Below are 20,350 nucleotides of genomic sequence, written 5' to 3' on the forward strand. Positions count from 1 at the left end.
CGTAAAACTAACCGCCCCACTGACCTAGACATTTTCTTTGGCCGCCACCGCTGGGCTTATCTTCAGTTTTCGTTGAAATTACTTAGATGTCCATAAACGGAAACTTCTGGCAGAGATACAAGATTGAGACCCACAGCAGAGGTGATCCAAGGGGCCAAAATGTACACTTCCCCTTGGGGTGTTTTCGAGAACCTTAGCCCTCTCGTCCATGTCCTAGGTGTGGTCTGCCTGGTCCCACCCTCGAGCTGAGCTTGGCATTCTGTGCATCCAGTGAGGTCCAAAGAAGATGTGAAGGGCGAGTGTGGGGGTGGATAGGTGCTTGCGAGAGGATGTGTTTCCGCGGGTGGACACGACTGTGAGTTTAAGTGCCGTCCTCTCACACACACTGCTCTGCCGTCAGCTTCCTTGCTGACCATGACTTTAATAGATACCCTGGCAGACTTGGGCTGTGATAACAGTAGCTTGGGAATGCTGAGACTCTGCGTGTTTTCTCAACTTTCACCCAGCCTTGTGAGCTGGGTTGAGGTCAGGCTTAAGGGGAAAAGTGCTGAAGGGCAGCACAACAATCCCAGGCGCTGTCATCTGTGGTCTGAGATGGGTAAGGGGAATTCACACGGTCACCGAGAGGTTTCTTTCCGCCTCGGCAGAGCCGGGAGCTGTGGCGGCCCAGCTTGTGAAATTGAAGCCGGAGTTGACCTACCATTGGAATGAAAATTCAAACCCACGCCACCCTTTGGTCTTCACGATGACTCTGCAGCTGTCCTTACTGCTAGTGGCAGCAGTAAGAAGTCTGTTCCCAGCGAGGGCACAGAACCTTGACTGTTAACAGGCACAGGTGGAGAGTTTCAAAAATCTTACAGGAAAACCTCTTTCTAGAGAGTTACACCTGGGGTGACACGGGCTTACTAAGTGAGAACACGAGGGTTTGGTGTGAGGTGGTGTGGCACTGGGTCGGCAGGAAAAGGGTGGGTATGTGACAGTCACCTACCATCCTGTCCCTCTGTGAAGAGTGGTTTCCAAAGTATTCTGGACAGTGAGTCATCAGAAAACTGCTCTCTCTCATCCATATCTCAGTGGGGTATCTCACGGCTCTCTGTTCTCCCTAGAAATATGGTGGTGGTGGGGCAGGGGAACCCAGACCCTTAGAAATCAAAGCCATATGCATACCATATTAACAACAACAACAACAACAACAAAAACACAAAACCCAGGCCATTCCATTATTGCTGACCATAGGAATTCAGTATTTATAATTTACATTCTTTCCCATACTTCGCTGTTTTTCAGAAGTGAAGAGCAGAGGTTTACGGCCCCACCAGATCATAAATCAGATTCCTGAGGGTAGAGGGAGCGGCTACAGGCTGAGGAACTGCCTTCCGACAGTTTGCAGAATGCGTCAAAACATGAGAAAGAGAACCCAGAGATGTGACCTGCTTCAAGGAATCACATCTTGACTCATCTGAGGCCACACAGAGCGCAGATGAGGCCAGAGTCCATCTCCTCACACAGCACTGGTTATTTCTTCCACCCAGCATGCAACCAGCCAAAATCCCACGGGGAGCCAACATGTGGAGAGCGGCTTGGAGGTTTGGCCATCCCTCACACAGTGAGCACCTGAGAGGAGTCACACCATCGCCTTCCAGGGGGAGGGCAGACAAGGGCCTGGGCTCCCCCATTTGAGCAGGCCTCTCACTGTCCACGTATCTGCCATGGGTGCTGGCTGGAAGCAAGGTGGGGGCAGGTCTGTGGAGGCTCTGGTCTGGCAATGGGGTCTAAGACCTGTGCACAGCCATCGAGTCAAGGAGCCTAGAGTGGAAAAAGGAGCATTAGCTCTGGGCTGATCTGACAGCCTCTAATGGCTGTGTGCTCTGGGGTCAAATATTTACCCTTCCTAAGCACCATAACCCCAGAAAATGGTGATAACACCACCAAACTCACTGGATTCAAGAACATACATACATACATACACCTGGACCCACGGGGTGGGTGAGGGGCAGTTTTAGGGAGGCCCTTTCTCCCTGGAATTGAAAATGCCATCCTGGGGTCTGGCTCACGAGCAAAGCCAGCTGAGTGCAACTGCTGTCCTAGGAAGATTCAGGGGAGCGAGGGGTTCTAAGAGCCCCACTTAGAAGTCTTTCCATGGTTCCCTGTCCTCTGAAAGCCTGTCTGGAAGATAACCTAGCAGTGGCCCATTAAATCCATCCCCTTGCTCCTGGTCTGGATTTTGTCCACTCCAAAAGAAGGTGGAGGATTCTAAACATTTTGAAAGCTGGAGATCTTTCTTAAGCTTTTCCTGGGTTGCAACCATAAAATTCCCAACACCTAACCTTGATGTATGCAGTCGGACTGACGAGAATGAGCCAATGGAGCCCTTCACCAAGTGAGCAGGAAGAGTTGAGGTTTACAGTCTGGATTTTCCAGTATGGATTATTACATAAACCTGCCTGCGATTTGACACCATCATTAAGGCTATTCTTTGAATACTTCAGATATGGAAATACAGTATTTTGGTTCTTGAGTCTCCAATTTGTCTACTTTTAAAGGCAAACAAACCTTATTTCCAGTGGCTGGTAGAATCACGAGTTGCCTTTCCTGAGCATCCAGAACAGCGACATGGCCTACATAGAAACACCGGCACCTGAGGCCCGGGGGCCATGCAGATAGATCTAAGAAAACCTTCCAGAAACTGTGGGACATTATCGGTGCCCACAACTTGCAGGCCCTCTGAACATGTTTTCAGAGCCTTCCGATAACAAAGAAAAAAAATAATTAATACCTGGGGCACAAGAGTTCCACACATGACTGCATCAGCCGTGAAAGCAAAACTCTTGGGCAAATTCTATTTTCTTGAATGATGTTCCTGTCCTCACTGGATTTATGAGAAGGGGATGGATTTGCCAATGCTCTTCTCCTTGCTCCAGGAGGACAAGAATGCTGGGGACTTTGGAGTCCCTTTTACCAACACTACAGGCAGGGAGCTTGGCTACCCCCCCACCTTACTTCCCTCCCCCTACCCCCCCCCCACCCGGCCAGCCAGCCAGGTGCGCTGTACATAGAGACTGATTTCCAACCACAGTATCATGATGTATAATGAAAACTAAGCATAGCCCTGGGAGGCCTTGGAGCTACTCGGACCTGTGTGAGACTTTAACAACAAGTATTTTCTTATATAATAGGCAGCTTCAAAATCTACCCAACAAAGCTGCAAGCAAGGGAATGTCAAGACAGACAAAGTCACAGATGAATTTCTGAAATGGGTTAAAGGCAGTCTTTGGTCAACAGAGGAGACAAGGAAGATTTTTACAATTCAACATTCTAACAATCCCCCCGCCACCAAATCACATGCAACTATTTTTCTCCTTCTTTGGTTGACATTCATAAATGATTCCTCTGAATTCACAGAAGATAGGGAAGTAAAAAAAGCCTAAGTATTGCACCAAAAATAATGCCAAAGTTCCAATTCAAATTTTTTGTGACTTTTACCTGTGGTAGTCTTAGCATCATGTTTAGAATAAAATGGGACCAAGGAAATGTTGTAAAAACTGAATTATTATGGGCTAGCAACGAGACTGTGCAGCCCATCGGTCTTAGCCATGGCCAATGCCGATCCTCGAGAAGCACCAAGTCTCAAACATGTCTCTTACAAAGGCACACCTATATATGAAGGAAAGACATGCATTTTTGATGAAACACTCACTGATAGACAGAAGTCTTGGCTCTCCTTACGTCTTGATTTTAGATCATGTAAGTAGGGAATATACAGAGGATGACAACGGCCTACCTGTGGGATTCCTACTTTCTCTGACAATAAGAATACTACAAATGAAGCCCAGCTGGTGAACAACGTGGTGGGCCTGGGAATTCTGCAGGAGGAGCTGAGCATAATTCAAAGAGCACACAAGTCCAATCCCCTGTGTTTAACGTGCTCACTTCAGTCCAGTGTCCAGTGGTGAACAGGTGGTTCTATTCCTGCATTTAGCTCCCCCCCACCTCCTGTAAGGGCCTGGCCAAGTGGACTCCTAGAAAGAAATGAAACAATCCAGTGTTCACGTCCAAAGGGAGATCCTGGACAATAAGAGCTATCGCTCAGAGACTCAGCTTCAGAGGGGAGACCTCTAGGGCAGAACCTGATTTGTTTGGTAAGGAATTTTGTTTTCTTTCTCTTGGGTGAGTACTATACTCATGAGCTCACTACAGAAGAAGTCCTAGTGAAAATAAGGCCGCATTTATGGGATGTCTTTTATCATCACGATGCTTAGCAGGTGAATAAAATGCTCTAGCGTCGCTGTGGGAGCGGTTGGGCCAAGTCTTTTTCAAACGGTGAAAGTAGACACAAGGAAAGCAGGGAAAGGCCATGGAAAACCAAGAATGACAAAAAAGGAAAGGTATCTAATACCCCACACGGTGCTACTTACGGAGAAAAAGACAGGAAACATTCTTTGTGCATTATGTCCAAAACAACAGTGTATTTTAAGAGGGTGGTTTGCAAATGGCAAATGTGAGATGATTTGCAAATGAATCGGTTCTGATATTAAATGATGCCTCAGATCTGTATCTACCCAATGAGAGGTCCATTTCCATAGAAACGAGTGGAAAAGTGGGCCAAAGCCAGCAGTATGGTTTCTAGGAGGAAAGGCAGCAGAGGTTCAGGCCAGCCACGGAAAGCACTGGTTTTGTAACCACCACGTCAAGAGCTTTTACTGAAAGGGGGAAAAAAAAAGAAAGTTTAAACTCAAAGAGCAGGCACAGACAGTATCTGAGGACTTTGCTGGAAGTTCAGACAAAGCCACAGAGGAAAAATGGTCTCATGTGCTCTATGTTTTTCGATGTCCCACAGGACAGTCAGCTGCCGCGTGCTAATAGGTGCCTCCTTCCAAGCCGGCCTTGGAGAAAGGAACACGCTGCAACTGTCTGACTGAGCTATGAGTTAGGAGCGTTCAAGGGCCAGGCCCAGTTCTCCTGAAAATGAACGTGGAAACACTCTGCGATGTGGGCCAGGTGCACAGGAAGGAGAGATGAGGCAGACTGTGTCTATGATACTGTGATATACTTGGGCACTTGGTGCTCAGAAAAGCAAAACACATGGGGAAATGAAACAAACTCTCCTACTTGCAAAGAACATATATGGTCTACCTGTGTTTTAAAAATGCCTCTTTGATGGGCTCTCAAAGTGTAGGCGGTTTTTGCAAGGAGCACCTCTGTTGTCTCAGCCCTTTCTGAGAAGGACAGAGCTGCTGTGTGGACCCCATGTGAACGTGGAGGGGGGCAGGGGTGCCCATCACAGCCGTCTCCCCCAGTCCCGGTGCCCTCGGAACGAATGCAAGTAGCCCTCCACCAGCAAGGCGCCCGGCCGCTGCAGCCAAGTCTGGATGACGCTCTCAACCAAGTGGTCGCCGGCAGCCCAGAGCACAGGATGTGACCCCGGCTTGCATGATTCATCTCACCCCCTCACCCCTGCCCTGGAATTCCTTTGCAGAAAAGAAAAACATGACACTTCTAGGGTGAAAGATTTCCTTAAAGGGGGAAAAGACATTGAAAACTCTGCTCTGTGAAATGAAGGAACAGGAGGATTTCTTTTGGCAAATATTTAGATCTCTAAGCCAATCAGCTGAGTACCAGCCCCTTGTTAGAGGCAAAAAAAAAAAAAAAAAAAATCCAGCTCAGTGGGGGTAACCATCACCACGTGCACACACAATGACGATCCCGTTGGTCTCCTACGGCTCATCCGGGGATCTGCGGAAATAGAACGTGGGTCTGTACACCCTCTAAAATACCATCTTTCCTCTCTTCTCTTGTCATTGCAGAAAGTGCGTCCGCACTCCTGTCTCCCTAAAGTCACCTGAAGAATACCGTGATTGCTTACAAATGGTGAAAAATACCAACACAATGCGAAGAAATGAGCACTTTACAGAGACTCATCTTTGATGGACTTTCACATGAATTATTTTATTTAAAACAGGAATCCATCAGAGGTGGTGAACTATCAGGGTAAGTAAATGTTCTAGAGCATGGCACGGATGGAAGGTAATACTCACCAGCACCTCACATGGGACTAAAAGACAATGTCAGCCACGTGGCATGGGGGGAAACCAACACAATGTAGAAGGCACCTGGCTGGGAGAGAAGCCCGGTGTGCGCGGCCTGGGAGCAGCCCCGCTTCTGTGCACTGTGGCCGGTCAGGACAGACGATGTTGGGAACGAACGGGATGGGTTCTGACCTGAAGCCTTGGAGCCTCTGTGAGCAGCGACCCTTTGCTCAGACTGGTTTCCTCCCACCGTGCGTGGTGTAAGGTCCTCAAGAGGGGACGCGTTGGTGAGAGAGCGACACAGACGCCCTCCTCCAAGGAGGGAAGCGCCCTCCTCAACTCAACTTCAGCAGTGGCTTCTAACTTAAAACCAAATACTAACGACGATAAAATAGAAGGCAGAATGGGGGCCTGAACCTGGACCCATCGGACCAAAGGGAGAGGCAGATTCGTAAAAATAAAGACTGGTCACCAGTCTGCACGTGCCGCGAACGCCCGTCTCTGGCCCCGCGACCACAGGACACACCAACGCAGTGCTGCCCTAGGCGGTGGGGAGGGGGCCCCCACCCGCCAGCACTCCGCACGCCTCCCAGTGACTGCATGCCAAGTGCTGAAGTTGGAAGAGACCCCGAATTGGCAAAGGATCCCGGGCAATGAGCTGCCCAGGGTGGCCGGGTCTATGGGAAACAAGACTCACGCTCTCAAATAATGACCCCCAAGCCCCCTCTCCTCATCCCGATGGCACTGCGTGTTTGCCCTCCACACAGGGAGGTCCACACCATCCCGTTTCCCCTCTCAGTTCTAGGCACTCTCTGGGACATCTGCAAGGAGCCAGGCTCTTTTCATTTCTTTCCCACTCCGTTGGTGACTTTTGACTTGGAATGCCGATTCCTTCTTCTGGAAGAGTGGCTCTCGTTGTTGCCTGGATGCTTGGGAGGGCTGTCCTCAGAACCTGGCCAAAGGAAGGAGAACACGCCGTCACTGTGGCTGTGGGGGGCTGCGGGCTCACGCCTCAGACTTGCGGTTCTCCCTGCTCCGGCCATCGACCGTCCAGGGCCTGCGTGAAGTGCGGGCTCTTCTGCTGATACTTGCACTCCATCTAGTGGCCTGGTGAACACAGGACGGCAAGGCCCAGAAGCCCAGCACCAGGCTGGTACCGCCTGCCTGTGCAAGGAGATTGGGGGGGGGGGGGGCAGTCCCTGAAGAACTTTTACGTTCTCACCGTGTAAGGTGGATTGCACTCACGACAAAAGGAGAGGACAAACGAACTCAAAGCACAAGGAAGAGCAATGATACCCCACAGGTGTCGAGTCTACTCTCACAACCAAGGGAGGCATCGCCCAGAGTTCCGTGCCCTGACCGGTGGATGCGCTAGAGTTTCTACATCTCCCCCCTGAAAGGATTCCTGACGCTACAGAATTAAGGCTCTTATGCCCTCTATCGTCTGAGCCACTGAACAGCTTTAAAAACCGGGCCCCTGCCGCTTAGGATCCCTCTGGAGCCTCCCGCTGAAGATGCCACACACCTTCGAGATGCTCTCGGGCTGCAGGGACAGCACCGACCCTGGCACGCTTACTATTTGTCTGGGGCCTCAGAGAGAAACTTCCACATCAGCCAGATGCCTGAGCAGCCAGCAGGGGTCAGCCAGGTGGAGGGTGGAAGCAGGGGAGCAGGCTGGGGGTGGGCCTCCCAGGGAGTGGGGTGTGAGCGAGGCTTGGGAGAGAAGCAGAACTGCTGGGCATCAGGCTGCCTCTGTCCTAAGGCTGAGCGCATGGCCGCCCTCCAGCCTAGCAGTCAAGGCAGACAGTTCTCTGCTCCAGGGCTCAGATCCAGGCCCTCCACCACGACAGCCACTAAAAACATAACAAGTTCCCAGATTTTGGTCTCCATGGCAAGGGCCGTTTGGCTTAGTCCAACGGATTCTTTCACCACACTCAAGTTCTTTTTTTGAACTATTCTACCTTTCATTTAAACATATCTCTACCACGGCTTCCTTCCTGCAGTCTTCCTTTCAACAGAGAAGGGCTTCAAAGTGCCAAGAATTGATCTGTGAGGAGATGGTTCTGAATGAGGGAGCCTAAGGGAGCCCCTTGGCCCACTACTATTAGCATTCCAGAACAGGGTACCCATCGACATGGATTCAGGACTCGCGGAAAGGGCGCCCGGCCACTCAGCAGAGGGCATGCTTGCCTCTTCCCTGGAAAAAACTCTGAAAAGCTTGGCCCCCAAAAACCTCAGGAAAGCAATGCCAGTGGTAGTACTTTCCTCTCTGTGGGACCATGGTTCCTCTGAGCAATTCTGTGAGCTCGAATTCAGGGTCTCCAGCACACATAGTTCTCTCCCTTTGGCCAAGACGTCCAATCGGCTCATGAGAACTGACAAGAGATGACTGTCCAGTGGCATCTTTCTACAAGTTTCATTCTTTAAAACAGCCAGGTGGTCCCAAATCTTTCCCAAAGGCTCCCTGCAGACGCCAGTGGGAGATTCCTGGCTCCACTCCCGAAATCTCTCTTATACTCATGTGCCTCTTGAACAAATACACTTAAATCAATCCACCTCTTCTGAGAGACCTTACCTCCTGGTTCGTAATTCTTCCTAACCCTTTCCACTCATGACCAAAGCCAGGAGGAAGAACATTCCCATCAGGCTGCCTGAGATGGGGGCAGGCCCCATGACATCTTCCCATCTCAGAAGAGGCAGAACCACATGGCACCTCTTCTCAGGAGGCCAGTCTCTTGGGCAGACCCCGCCAGTACTCTGCAGGTTTCATGAACAGGTAATGGATGACATGTGATGGGCAGGTCTGAGAGACCTCGGGGCGTACATTTATCAACATTCAGAGGATAAATACTGCTTTCAAATCTCCTTACTGGGCCTTGGGGAGGAAGAGAACCCAACACAATTTTTAAACAATGAGTAAGAGAGAGATACCTTTTGAGCCTTTCCCATGAGACCAGGAGATGTCTGGACTGTAGGTGCCATCTTCACACTCTGAGTACGTCTAGGGAGAGAAGTGGACTTAGTGATGGAGCTTCAAGTACTCCCCAGGGTAGGGGGGTGAGGGGATGATGGGGAGTGATGGGGGCGGGCCAGCAAGCCAGGCTGCTCCACCCCTGTGTCCCCGGCAAGCAGCAGAACCTCCTCACGCTTCTTTTCCTTCGCTATAAAACCACGACTGTCTCCCAGGGGCTACGGCGTCAATCTTCTAGAAAGTACTGTCAGTTCCTCAGACTTAGGGTGTAAGTTAAGGATGAAAGCCGCATTTTACTGAAGAAGATATGACACTTTGAGGTAGACTATCAACGTAGCATAGCGTTTTCAGGCCGCTAACTGTAATCCCTGTGTCTTCTATGAGGCAGGCAGGGCAGGCATTTGAGGAGGGGGGGCCCAAGGCTGGATCAAAGAAAGACACATACAACGTCCAAGAGCCGGGAAGAAAAACCCAGTCTTCCAAACACTAGTCCAGGGCTCTCTGTGTAATTTTATTTTTAAACAGACCCATTAACGGGGTTTTAAACCCCTTGCAAAAGGAGGATAGAAATAGTGACCGACTGAGGATAATACTCGCAAGCATGGGCAGCCACTGATAGGGGACGAATCCTGAACCCGTTACGTTTCTGCAGTGGCCAGGACAGAAGGCACGTGCTCCCCATGCTGGCCACGCCATGTTCTCAGATGAACGCTGCCCCTGCCCCACAAGGCTCCAAGCAGGACATTATTACTTTAAAGAGGGGCCTTTGCATACCTTTTCTCGGTGACCATAGTGCTCAGCATACCAAACCATGCCATAGAGACACAGGAAGGTGGTAAAAGCCTAGAAGAGAAAAACAAGCACACAGTGTGGCACAAAAAAAAAAAAAAAAAAAAAAAAAAATCCCATTTCCCGGGATTTCAGGGTTTCAACTTGTAACACATACAAGACGGCTTGATGTGGCTTTGCCATCTCTCCTAGGACACTAGAGGTCCTAGTGACTACTTATGACGCTGATAATCAGAATGCAAGATAATTTCTCTATGGCGGGTAAGATGGGAAGCATTCTCTGCACGCTTTGCAGGTGCTCCTTGAGAGAGCATATAGGATTTTATATACTTTTATATACTTTGTCTGGTTCTCACGACCCTTCCTCTGCCACCAGCACTGGGAAGTTACGAGGACTCAGCTGGTCGGCTTCTGTGGGGAAGAGGAGTTGTAAATGAGAGAGGAGTTGCACTCGGTCTGGGATCACAGTGGCTCCGGAGGGCATGGAGTCCGCAGTGTCTGAGTTGGGGGCAGGCACAGCGGGACACTCTGCCCGTGGCTCTGCACCGCTTTCTCAGCTCCTTTTTTGTCTCCATGGCCTTGCCTCAACCCCAGTTCTGGATGTTTTTGTTTTTCTTCTGTAAGTCCACAGGAAAACACGGAGAAAACGAAGCTGCTTTAGAAGCAAGCCCCCGAGTGAAATGGGAAGGGAGCGGTCTTTGGGTACCTAGAGGCAGGGATAACCTCTACTTCCCCAGACAATTCCCCACCCACCTTGCACCACACCCTAAATTATACTCTAATTTAAGCAAAGAATAGCACCTACGGAAATCCAACGTCTTCAAATATGCCAAACCACTAAAAACCAGGGAGAACTTTCTGGTTGTCTTGTTGGGAGCACCCGAAGGAGAGGGGGAGAGTGAGGACAGATGAGTTCCTGCCAGGCCCTCCAGCACGGCCTGACCTTCCCACTGTAAGTGAATCACCAAAACAAAATGATTGTCCCTCCCAGTTCTGTTTCTTCAGAATGCCTTGCCTTAGGTACTCACTGACACCAGAGCACCCTCATTGTCTGACTGCTGTCTCTTCCCCTGCATTTCCTGTTGGGGACTGTCACCTTGAACCAACCATAAGAACAGTTGTAAAATAAGAGTAGAACGTTCTCTTCTTGAGTAAGTTTAATTCTTTCTGAGAATCGTAACTTTAGATCCCAAAGGGCTGCCTCAGATAGCACTCATTTCCACTCCTCTCATTTCACAGAAGAGGAATGAAGGTTCAGAGAGGTGAATGGCTTTTTCAAAGGCACACAGCTAATATGTGGCGAACTGGGGCCTGGACACAGGTCTCTTGGTATTCCTGGATCCTATATTGATTTTATGTCTATACATCCTCACATCTCTATCCATCCATCCATCCATTTATCCACCCCTGGAGAAAGAAAAGCATCAAGGGAACAGCCAGGACCAGCAGCATCCCTCTGCACAGCCTGAACTCCAGAACAGAGCTGAGCTCACTAGGAAGGCGGGGGCTTTGAGCTCTCATCAGTTCTCATCACCGCAGTGAGCAGTCTGGCTCTGGCCCAGATCCTGTCAGTCAACCACATTTACAGAGCATCTGTTGGGTACATAGCATCACCTTAAGTGCAAAAAAGACAGGAGTGCCAGGGCTCTGGAGGGCCTGCATCTACGTCCATGAAGTGGGAATACTGGTGTGGTGGAGACAACATGAAATGGAAGACCCACTGGTTCATTTTATTTTAAAGCCGTATGCAAGAGGGCATACGTCTACAGGTGAGGGATTTAAAGAAAAGGAAGCTCATATCCTCCCCCATCAAAAAGTTAGACAATGAATGAATATATTAAGATGATAAAATGAAAATAACGCTCAAGCTTTAGCATATTCCAGGACTTGCTCAAGATTTCTAATATATACCACCATTAAGTGTACCATTTTGGGGGCATGGAAAGAGTGGGGAAGCCTAGAGGATTTGCATAGTGTCAAGCTTAAGGATGTGTTTGCTCCTTTACAAAGAGCAAAACAGACTGTCCTAGGTTTGGGGTGGGAGTGGGGAGTTGGGGGGGGGGCAGGTTCCACCTCCCCAGACCAGGAGTTTGGCCAGATAGCTGTCCTCACTCCACTAGCCTAAGGGGCAGTGAGCACGAGGATGGCGGTCATTGCAAATTCTGCCCACTAGAGGGCAGGAATGTGGTACTCCGCCTTCCCCAGTCCTGTCCCTGCTGGGGAGGGCGGCGGGCGGCTGGGGAGGGGTAGCGGGGGCTTAGCAATTTGCGGGCAGGCAAACACTGGCAGGTGGTGAACGACAGGTGCTTATCATCACAATCGCCACACAAAGGGCCTGCTGTGGTGGCCAAATTTATCACTTCACCTGGGTACTTGGAGGCCCACTTCACAGTCGTCCCAGGAGACAAAGCTTGAAATTTATAGGTTTGCAATCACACCTGTGAAAATCTAGGTGTGTATCCACTTAAAATGCCAAGGCCTGGATTTAAAATAGCAATTGTACAGATTTTGTTTAAAGAAAGGGCAAGGAAAAAAAGACAAAAACATGTGGGATGAGGGCCAAAGCAGCACACAGCCGGGGGGCGTGATGTCAATCAGGGCATAGACCTGGCTTGGCTTCCAGTTAGAGTAATGAGCAGGCAAATTGACAACGACTGATCAGACAACTGCCTAGGAGCAGCGTCTGCATTCACCTCAAAGTCTGGATCTGTTCTCCTACCAAGCAGGGGTAATAATCAGGGTCTTTGTTTCTCTGAGTAGTAAGGAGGCCTGGCCACACTTAACTCTTACTGAATAAGGTTCGTCTCCTTCCTGAGTTTCGGATCCATCTTGATGGTTAATAAAGGCCCTGAATATGGGCAGTGGGGACCCCTAACCAACAAAGCCAATGGCCTCTGTTCAGGCCAGGTCCCCCTCTGTGGCACTACTAACACTGAAAACACTCATCAGGGCAGTCTTCTTCATCTTCAAAGGCCTGATCTCCTGGGGCTGTTTCTCAGGCCGGCCTCCTAAATGCAGCTGCTGCTCCAAAGAATCCCATCCTCGGCCAGTTTTCCTGCCCCTGCTCTGTTCCCCTGACCTAATCCAGTGGCTCCAGCCGCGCCCTGTGCACCAGTGGCCTTCACCTCCCGCACCTCCACCACTGTCCCGTGTTACTGGACTGACTGGAATTTCCAGTGATACAGGACATTTTTGCCTGTAAGTTCTAAGGGTCCCTCAAACCCCAAAGCCCTCATCAAATTCATCTTTCCCTCAATGGGCTTCTCTGATATCCCCCAGTCTGTGACTAACCCCAAAAGCCACCCAGGGGCACAAACTAGAAACCCTAGAGTTGCCCTCATGCTATCACAAGGAGCGTGGCGACCTGTGGAGCTGACCTCGTCAACAGCTCTCAAATCCAACCCTCTGTCATTTCTTGCTCCCGTGGGACCCTCAGTACTCTCAGACAGCACCTCTCCTCCCTCCAGACTCTCCCACCCCACACAGCCTTTCTCTGAGAACCAGTGTCTTCCTACTGAATGACTGTCCTTGGATCTCCAACTACAGACACACAAGCGTCCTTCTGAAGCAGAGGTCCCTTGTCCCCTCCCCCCACCTTACTCTCCTCACTCTCGCTCCCCCACGAGGGAGCTGTCTTCCTGAGATGCTGGGCACAGGTGCAGATGCACATCTTTGCACGTGCCAGTTTCTCAGCCTGCCTGGATGTCTCTCCTGGTCTCTCTCTCTCGAACCCACTCTTTCATTCTCCATGCATTTGCCCAGTCCAATGCGTCAGAGACTGCAGGTACTAGAATCAGTGGGGACAACAGGACAACAAAAACAGTCTTTTTAAGCAAGAGGTACAATGCTGAGGAGACGATGTAAAGAACCCAAAATCATGTGACACTGAGTTTGGAACTCAAAGAAGTATGTGACAGGTGTGACCAGTTCCCCAAGGGGAGTTGCCCAGCCCGCTGGCAGGAGTGCATTTCATGGAGGGCGGAACTGAAGTTTGGTGTTGGCATTAGTCGCTGGGTAGAAAAAGCAGGGGAAAGCATTCAGATGAGGCAAAGCAAGCACCCTGGGTGAAGTTAGAGAAGTCTGGAAGGATGACTCGTTGAGGTGACTAAGAGTCGTCTGGGGTAGCCTGAGAATCAAGTCCAAGAGGGTGGGTAGGATGAGGGCTCCCGATGACGACCGTCCACACACACACGGAAGAGTTCCCACTGCAGCTGGGAGGTCTTGTGACTGGGATTCTTCTTCCTTCTTAATCCTTCTTTCTACACGGAGGAGCTTCTGAGATAAGAAAGCTGGACATTTCCTATCCTTCCATGGGTGCGAGGCCGCCCACACCGCATGAGGAGACCTGCTTCCTGGGGCCTGAGAGTGCGTCTCGTTCTGGGCTTCACTCTTCAGAAGCCCCTTGTTGCAGTGCTTTGAAAGCTGATGCTGAAAAATGTGCATCCTCAGTAAGGGAGATGCTAGGCTGATCTCCACAGCCTTCTCTCACCCTATCTTTGAACTATTCTGAATTGAAAAATGTATTACTGGGCCTTCTCCAGCCCCTGATGACACGGAATGGTTCTGAGGAGGGCAAGAGAGTCAGGTCTGAGTCCCGGAAGCTGGTGGGGCGGCAGCGTAGAGAATGGGGCCGAGGGGCAGAATGCGGAGGAAGTGCATGTCCAGACAGCTGCAGGGACAGCGGGGATGGGGGGAGGGGAGGCAGCTGGGTGGACAGAACCTGGTGACCCGCTGGTTTCAAGAGGGGCAGAGGAGAAGAAGCAGCCCTGAGGTTTTTAGCTGGGGCACCTGAGGGCCGGGAGGCTATCCACTGTAACCCTTCAAAACCCTGCTCGCATGGTACATCCCGGGAGACTTTGGCAGCTCCCCAGCTTGTGTGGTGCTCTCCCTCCAGTGCTCCCTCGGCTCTAGGTACACACCCTTCATACTGTTTGTCACACAGGAACATGGTTCATTTGCACGGCTCATTTCCATTTGGACCTGGGGATCCTTGAAAGGGGGGGCCTTTGCAGGGGGAACAAGAACTCCCTTGCCAGACTGTCTGGATGTTGGCCCCAGCTCTGCCCTCACCATCTGTGTGACCTTGAGCCAGCTCGTGAGCCTCTCTGGGCCTTTATTTCATCTATAAAAGAGAGCTAATAAAGTGCGTCCCCTCCAAGAAATCCTCAAACGTGCCATTCATGAGAAGTGAATGGCACCCAGCGAGCATTAATACAATCTTATCTCGCCAGCTGTCTGTGGGTGGCGTCAGAGACTGCTTTGAGGAACATTCACTAGTTGTGAGCAAATGACAGACTTACAAGGACCACGCTAGGTGAAGGACAGACCAATGCGTGGACAAGAAGTGGTTCATCATGTCCTCGATAAAGTGACAATCACACAGGCACCAAGGCAAACCAAAAGTGACCGACGTAAGGGAGCGTAGGCTAAGTGTCAAATAAGTAAAATAGAGAAAAGTCTCTAAAACTTAAAGAGAGGCTGGAGGAGCCCCTGCAGGGCAGGCGACTAGAGAAGGCTTCCTGGACACGGCCTTGGGAAGGCTTTGCTGGCCACTGGTGCCCCAGGGTGGGGCTGTACATGGGTGCTGTGAGAAGGGTGCTGCCCCCGACCCGGGAGTTCTCCTCCTGCCTCAAGCTCCTGGCGGTCCCCAGGGTTCTGCCACCAGGTGGGGGCAGCACCCATCTTCGCCTGCCGTACTGCACTTGGTCATTCTACAGTTCACGCACCTGAGGCACGTGCCAGGAGACATGTGAGAAGCACATGGTTAAAATCTCCAGGCTCCTCTGATGCGCTCTCCTAACTGATTCTTACATCTAGTCTCACTGGGATGGAAAAAATACATTTGAACATGAATTCTGGAGTACAGGTACAAAGGAGATCATCATTCCCTTTCATTGTTCAAGATAGAACAGGACAGAACAGGCTCAAGGTGCTCCGGCACAGCTCAAATTTCTAACAAGTGACCCTAAAAATAGATGCTGTGAAATGAAAGGCAATAAAAAAAACCTTAAAAGTACAAAGTTTAGTCATGCCAAAAAAAAAAAAAAAAAGACCCAAATCTGATTAAGCCTCTAGATTCAACTACTAATTTGCAAGGAAAAAAAAAAAAAAGAGGACAAAGCCATGTGTTAAATCAGAGTACACTATAAAATCAGTGAAATCCTGACTCTGGGCAAATCTACAGGACAACAAAGCTAGGTCCTTCGACAAACTGTAAAAGATAGTTAGAGACAGAGGGAAAACATACATTAAGAGACTTAAAAGGCATGCCAGCCAATTCTAACAAGTAGATATTGATTGTCAAATAAACTGCTAAAAATACCAAATTTTACAAAATATTAGAAGTCTGAACATTGGTTAGATATTTCATAGTATTATGAAATTATTCTTTTTCAGATGTGACAAGGGTACAGTGATTGCATTAAAGAAAAAAACATTTTGACCTTCTTTTAGGGATGCATCCTGAACTATTAAAGGTGGATCTGCTTCAAAATAATTCAGCGTGGGGACGGTGGGTAGGGAATATAAGGAAACAAGAAATCCATAAGGTGACCACTGTTGAAACTGGACAGTGGATGGGTGCCTGATGGGTCGTCTACTTCCACATATGTTTGAAATTTTCTATGATTATAATGAAAGCCTGAGTTCATTTTCTGAACAAAGTAAGTGAAAAATGAAGAATCTTAAGCTTAAATGTAAAATAAGACTTTCCTCCAAAATAATAAAACAAATTAAGAACGGTAGACACAGAATGGTAGGTTAAGATCTTACTTCACTTTGTTCAGTTTTGTTTTAATTTAAATTCAATTAATTAACAGAGTGTATTATTAGTTTCAGAAGTAAAGTTTAGAGATTCGTCAGTTGCATATAACACCCAGTGCTCATGATATCACATGCCCCTCTTAATGCCCATCCCCCAGTAACCCCATCTCCTCACGCCCCTCCCCTCCAGCAACACTCTGTTTCCTACAGTCCATTGTTTCCTATGCTTTGTCTCCCTTTCTGATTTTGTCTTATTTTCTTTTTCCCTCCCTTCCCTTATCAGAGAAAGACAATTATGATTTCATTCATATGCGGAATTTAAGAAATGAGACAGAGGCTCATGGGGGAAGATCTTACTTCATTTTAAAGAAGAAGAAAAAGTCCCAGGACAGTGGAGCTAGAGGCCCCCAAGGGCTTTACCCTTCAGAGAGGAAGCTCAACCCACAGGGCTTGGCCCATCAGAGTCAGGCTGTGAGGCAGAAACTGCATGGTCTGATTACCTTCAAGAACATCTCACATGACCTATAAACCAGAGTCCACTATCTGGTACATAAACCCTTGTACAGCTATACATATGCTACAGGGCACAGTAACTGTCCTTGTCCCTTCATGGAGCTGAATTCCCAAAAGCAGAATAAATGCACGTACGGTGCACCTGCAGAAGGCATTTGACTAGCACCTGCCCAGGTGACCCGTTTTGGATGCTGGGTGGTCTCTTGTGTTTAACTTGACCTTTAGACTGGTGGCCGGTTTCGGGTTATTACAAGTAGAAGGTCCTGTCTGCAAATTTCTAAAAGAACTTGGTGTACAAGGGTTTTCATCATTGTTGTTTTGTTTTTTTAAAGAGACACCATGGGGAGTGTTGCTGTCACTTTTGGGTAAAAAAGTAATGACTTACCACACAAAGAAGCCAGAGCACAACATAGAGTATTTGGGTCTTAGAGAAGAGATCTTGCCCAAATTTTATGCACACGATAGCTTCCAGGAAACCGATGACCCTAGTCAGACAGAATGAGTGATTAAATATTAATTCTTCTTATCGTATGCATTATACATATGCATATCAACAGTGCAGGGCTGGGCATATGCATTACCAGAAATACGCATTATTCCATCATTCTACGTGGGTAGCAGGCTCCCCACAAATGATACTCGTTCTATTTCACAGCAATTTCTTCAGAAATAACATACATATTTAGATGGCATACAAAGTTTATTTATTGTTATTTTTCTTAAGACTTAATTTTTTTAGAGCAGCTTTAGGTTCATAGTAAAACTGAGGGTAAAGTACAGAGATCTGCCATCTACCTCCCCGAGGGTCACGACCCCTCCCCGGAAGGGTTCATTTGTCACAACTCATGAGGCTACAGGGACATGTCATCATCACCCGAAGACCACAGTTCACATAAGCGTTCGCTCTTGGCGTCGTGCGTTCTGTGGGTTTGAACTAATGTTCAGTGATGTGCATGGACCATTACGGGACCCTCCAGGTGAGCCACACTGCCCTAAAAACCCCGTGTTCTGCCTATTCGTCTCTCCACACCTCCCCAGATGTAATGAAGTATTTTTCACATCTTCCTTTCTCCCAGACCGAAACCTCAGCTCCTGGATCTTAATAGCTGGAAGCCTCCAACTCAGCCTATCACCTCGGGGTGAACTGTCACCGCCTCTGTTGGAACCCACTTGTTCTGCCACTCAATCTCTTCAGCCGTTGCCAAGTCTGCCTTGTCTCAGGTGGGCATCTGCCCCCTTTTGCCCATGGATCCTAACTCTGTCCTCTAGTCGTACAGGGTAAGTTCAAGCCTTCCAAGCTGTCTTTCAATGACTTGAAGACAGCAAACCCATTCCCCTCCCAGACTTCTAAGCATTTCCAGATCCAATATTCCCCGTTCTTGCTGACCATATAAATAATCCTTTATCCTCCAAATACAAAAAGTTTAAAGAAAACAATTTCGTTTTATTCCTTAGTTAAAAGAGCAAAGGTGGGGGGTAAGCCACTCTTACATTCTGCATCTTCACTTATGAATATAAAGATCAGAACTTTACTAAGGTTCAGAGCTTGAAGGTAAGAACGGAGGAGCTGGCTGTATGATCCCAGACACGACCCAAGAATGCTGATTTCAGACGACTCCACGTTAGGTGCCCCTCACTCCAGGTGGAATCTGGTCATTCAGGGACCGGTGTAGTCACACAGATATTCTCTCAAAAGGCAAGAAGGGGCTCAGGAGATCCTCAGTGTCCCTACCCATGGGCAGACACAAAGATCACTGCCGTGGGCAAATGTACAGATGGCTCTGAACAACGGAATGCCTCAAATCTGCCAAAGCAGAAAATCTTAATGTATCATTATAGAGTTTGGGGCTCTTCTCCCTTAGCCCCGACCAAACAATGTTTAGGAGTGGTTGGCCTGCATCTCTAAAGACCACCTCCGCCCCACGCCACCCCCAGCGAAGTACATTCTAGCTGGGATCCAGGGCAGGGCTGAGAGTCACCAGGATGCTCAAGTCTGGACTGTGAGGTGACGCTAGATGGCACCACAGTGCAGGCAGGTGCCTGGCACGGGGTGGGGGTGCGGGGGGAGACTTGGAAAGAACACTTAACCTTTGGCTGGAGCTTCTTGAAGAATTACAAGAGCAAGTGGTTAGCCCGGGAAGTCACTGTGCTCATCTGCCCTTAGGCCCGACTGAACACCCAGAGTTTCCTGTGAGAGTTCTGGGTCTTCTACTCCATCGAGTCACCTTTCAAAAACACAGTAACTAGGGCTGTGATTCTCAAGCTTTTATGACCCAAGACCCATAGCAAGAAACACATTTTCTTTGCGACCCTGTATGCACATACATACACACACACAAAACTGAAACAGAAGTTCCACAGAATAATTTGTTCCTTTACTCTAAGAAAATGCTGGCAGGACCCACTCAGAATGGTCTTCATAATGATGCGAAGTTAAAGACAGCAGAGCGTTTCAGTCAACGACTTCAGGGTTAGGATTTGCTGGCTCCTTCATGCTGAAGAATCTTAGCTAAGCCGTGGTCCCTGCAGTGAGCACGTGACCACAGAGTAAACTGGCTTGGCAGGAAGTGAGGGGAAGGGGGCAGGGATGAGGCACACGGCAACACGGGTCTTGAGGACCACACTAGGGCTTCGCTTTGAGTCTGAGGAAGGATTTTAAACGAAAGGCAAAGCGAATGTGACTCAATTCCATTTGAATATGGTCATTCTGGGGGCAGGATCGGGGGGCTTCCAATTTGGGGACAGGACCAGGGGAGTCGCTGTGGAGGTGTGAGGAGTGGTGGGAAATGGGATGCATTAAACACAATAATCACATGGACCCTTTTACCACCAGTCATGCCCCCCACCCATTATCCCTGACCCTGAGGGAATCCTGATGGAGTCCTTATGGCAGGCTAACTACCTCATAGAAGACCCAAGTGGCGGCTCCTTTAGGGCTGGGTCCAAAGGCCTGGACACACAGGGAGCCGCTGTTACTGAGCCTGTCAGCTGAGATTGCACAACCTCCTCGCCAAGGGGGTCAGGTGGGGCACCAAATTCCATCTCTCTGATCTTCACCAGAATGAACTCGGTGGCCAAACTGCGGTTTGATGGGATTAGGTGGGGCTGCTACTCCCTTTGATGCCTCAGCCCATCCTTATCTTTAATCAGCGAGGTTAGAAGGCAGCCAAACACCTGGGCTGTGGGAGCTGCTCCTGCCTGGGGACGAGGCTGTTCTGCTGACTTGGACCTTCTCAGCTCCCCTGCCCCGTGGAGCCTGTTCCTTCCAGACGTGGTAAAAGTAAAGACG

The 20,350-nt window shown here is 49.2% G+C and overlaps 1 protein-coding gene across 3 annotated transcripts in view; it reads right to left on the reverse strand.

Annotated features, from left to right (window-relative positions):
• Positions 1 to 5,923: 5,923 nt before the first annotated feature.
• PTDSS1 (phosphatidylserine synthase 1) overlaps positions 5,924 to 20,350 on the reverse strand; it is a 63,121-nt gene continuing 48,694 nt past the window's right edge. For all 3 annotated transcript variants that reach the window (XM_080801558.1, XM_080801559.1, XM_080801560.1), the window contains 4 exons: positions 17,447 to 17,546; positions 9,772 to 9,840; positions 8,958 to 9,027; positions 5,924 to 6,978 (listed from right to left, as the gene is read on the reverse strand). In XM_080801558.1, coding sequence (XP_080657684.1) covers positions 6,869 to 6,978; positions 8,958 to 9,027; positions 9,772 to 9,840; positions 17,447 to 17,546 — 349 coding nt within the window. In that variant the 3' untranslated portion in view covers positions 5,924 to 6,868. The remainder of the gene's footprint in view (positions 6,979 to 8,957; positions 9,028 to 9,771; positions 9,841 to 17,446; positions 17,547 to 20,350) is intronic.

Source organism: Martes martes (genome assembly GCF_963455335.1).
Source record: "Martes martes genome assembly, chromosome: 4".
Classification (NCBI taxonomy): Eukaryota; Metazoa; Chordata; class Mammalia; order Carnivora; family Mustelidae; genus Martes; species Martes martes.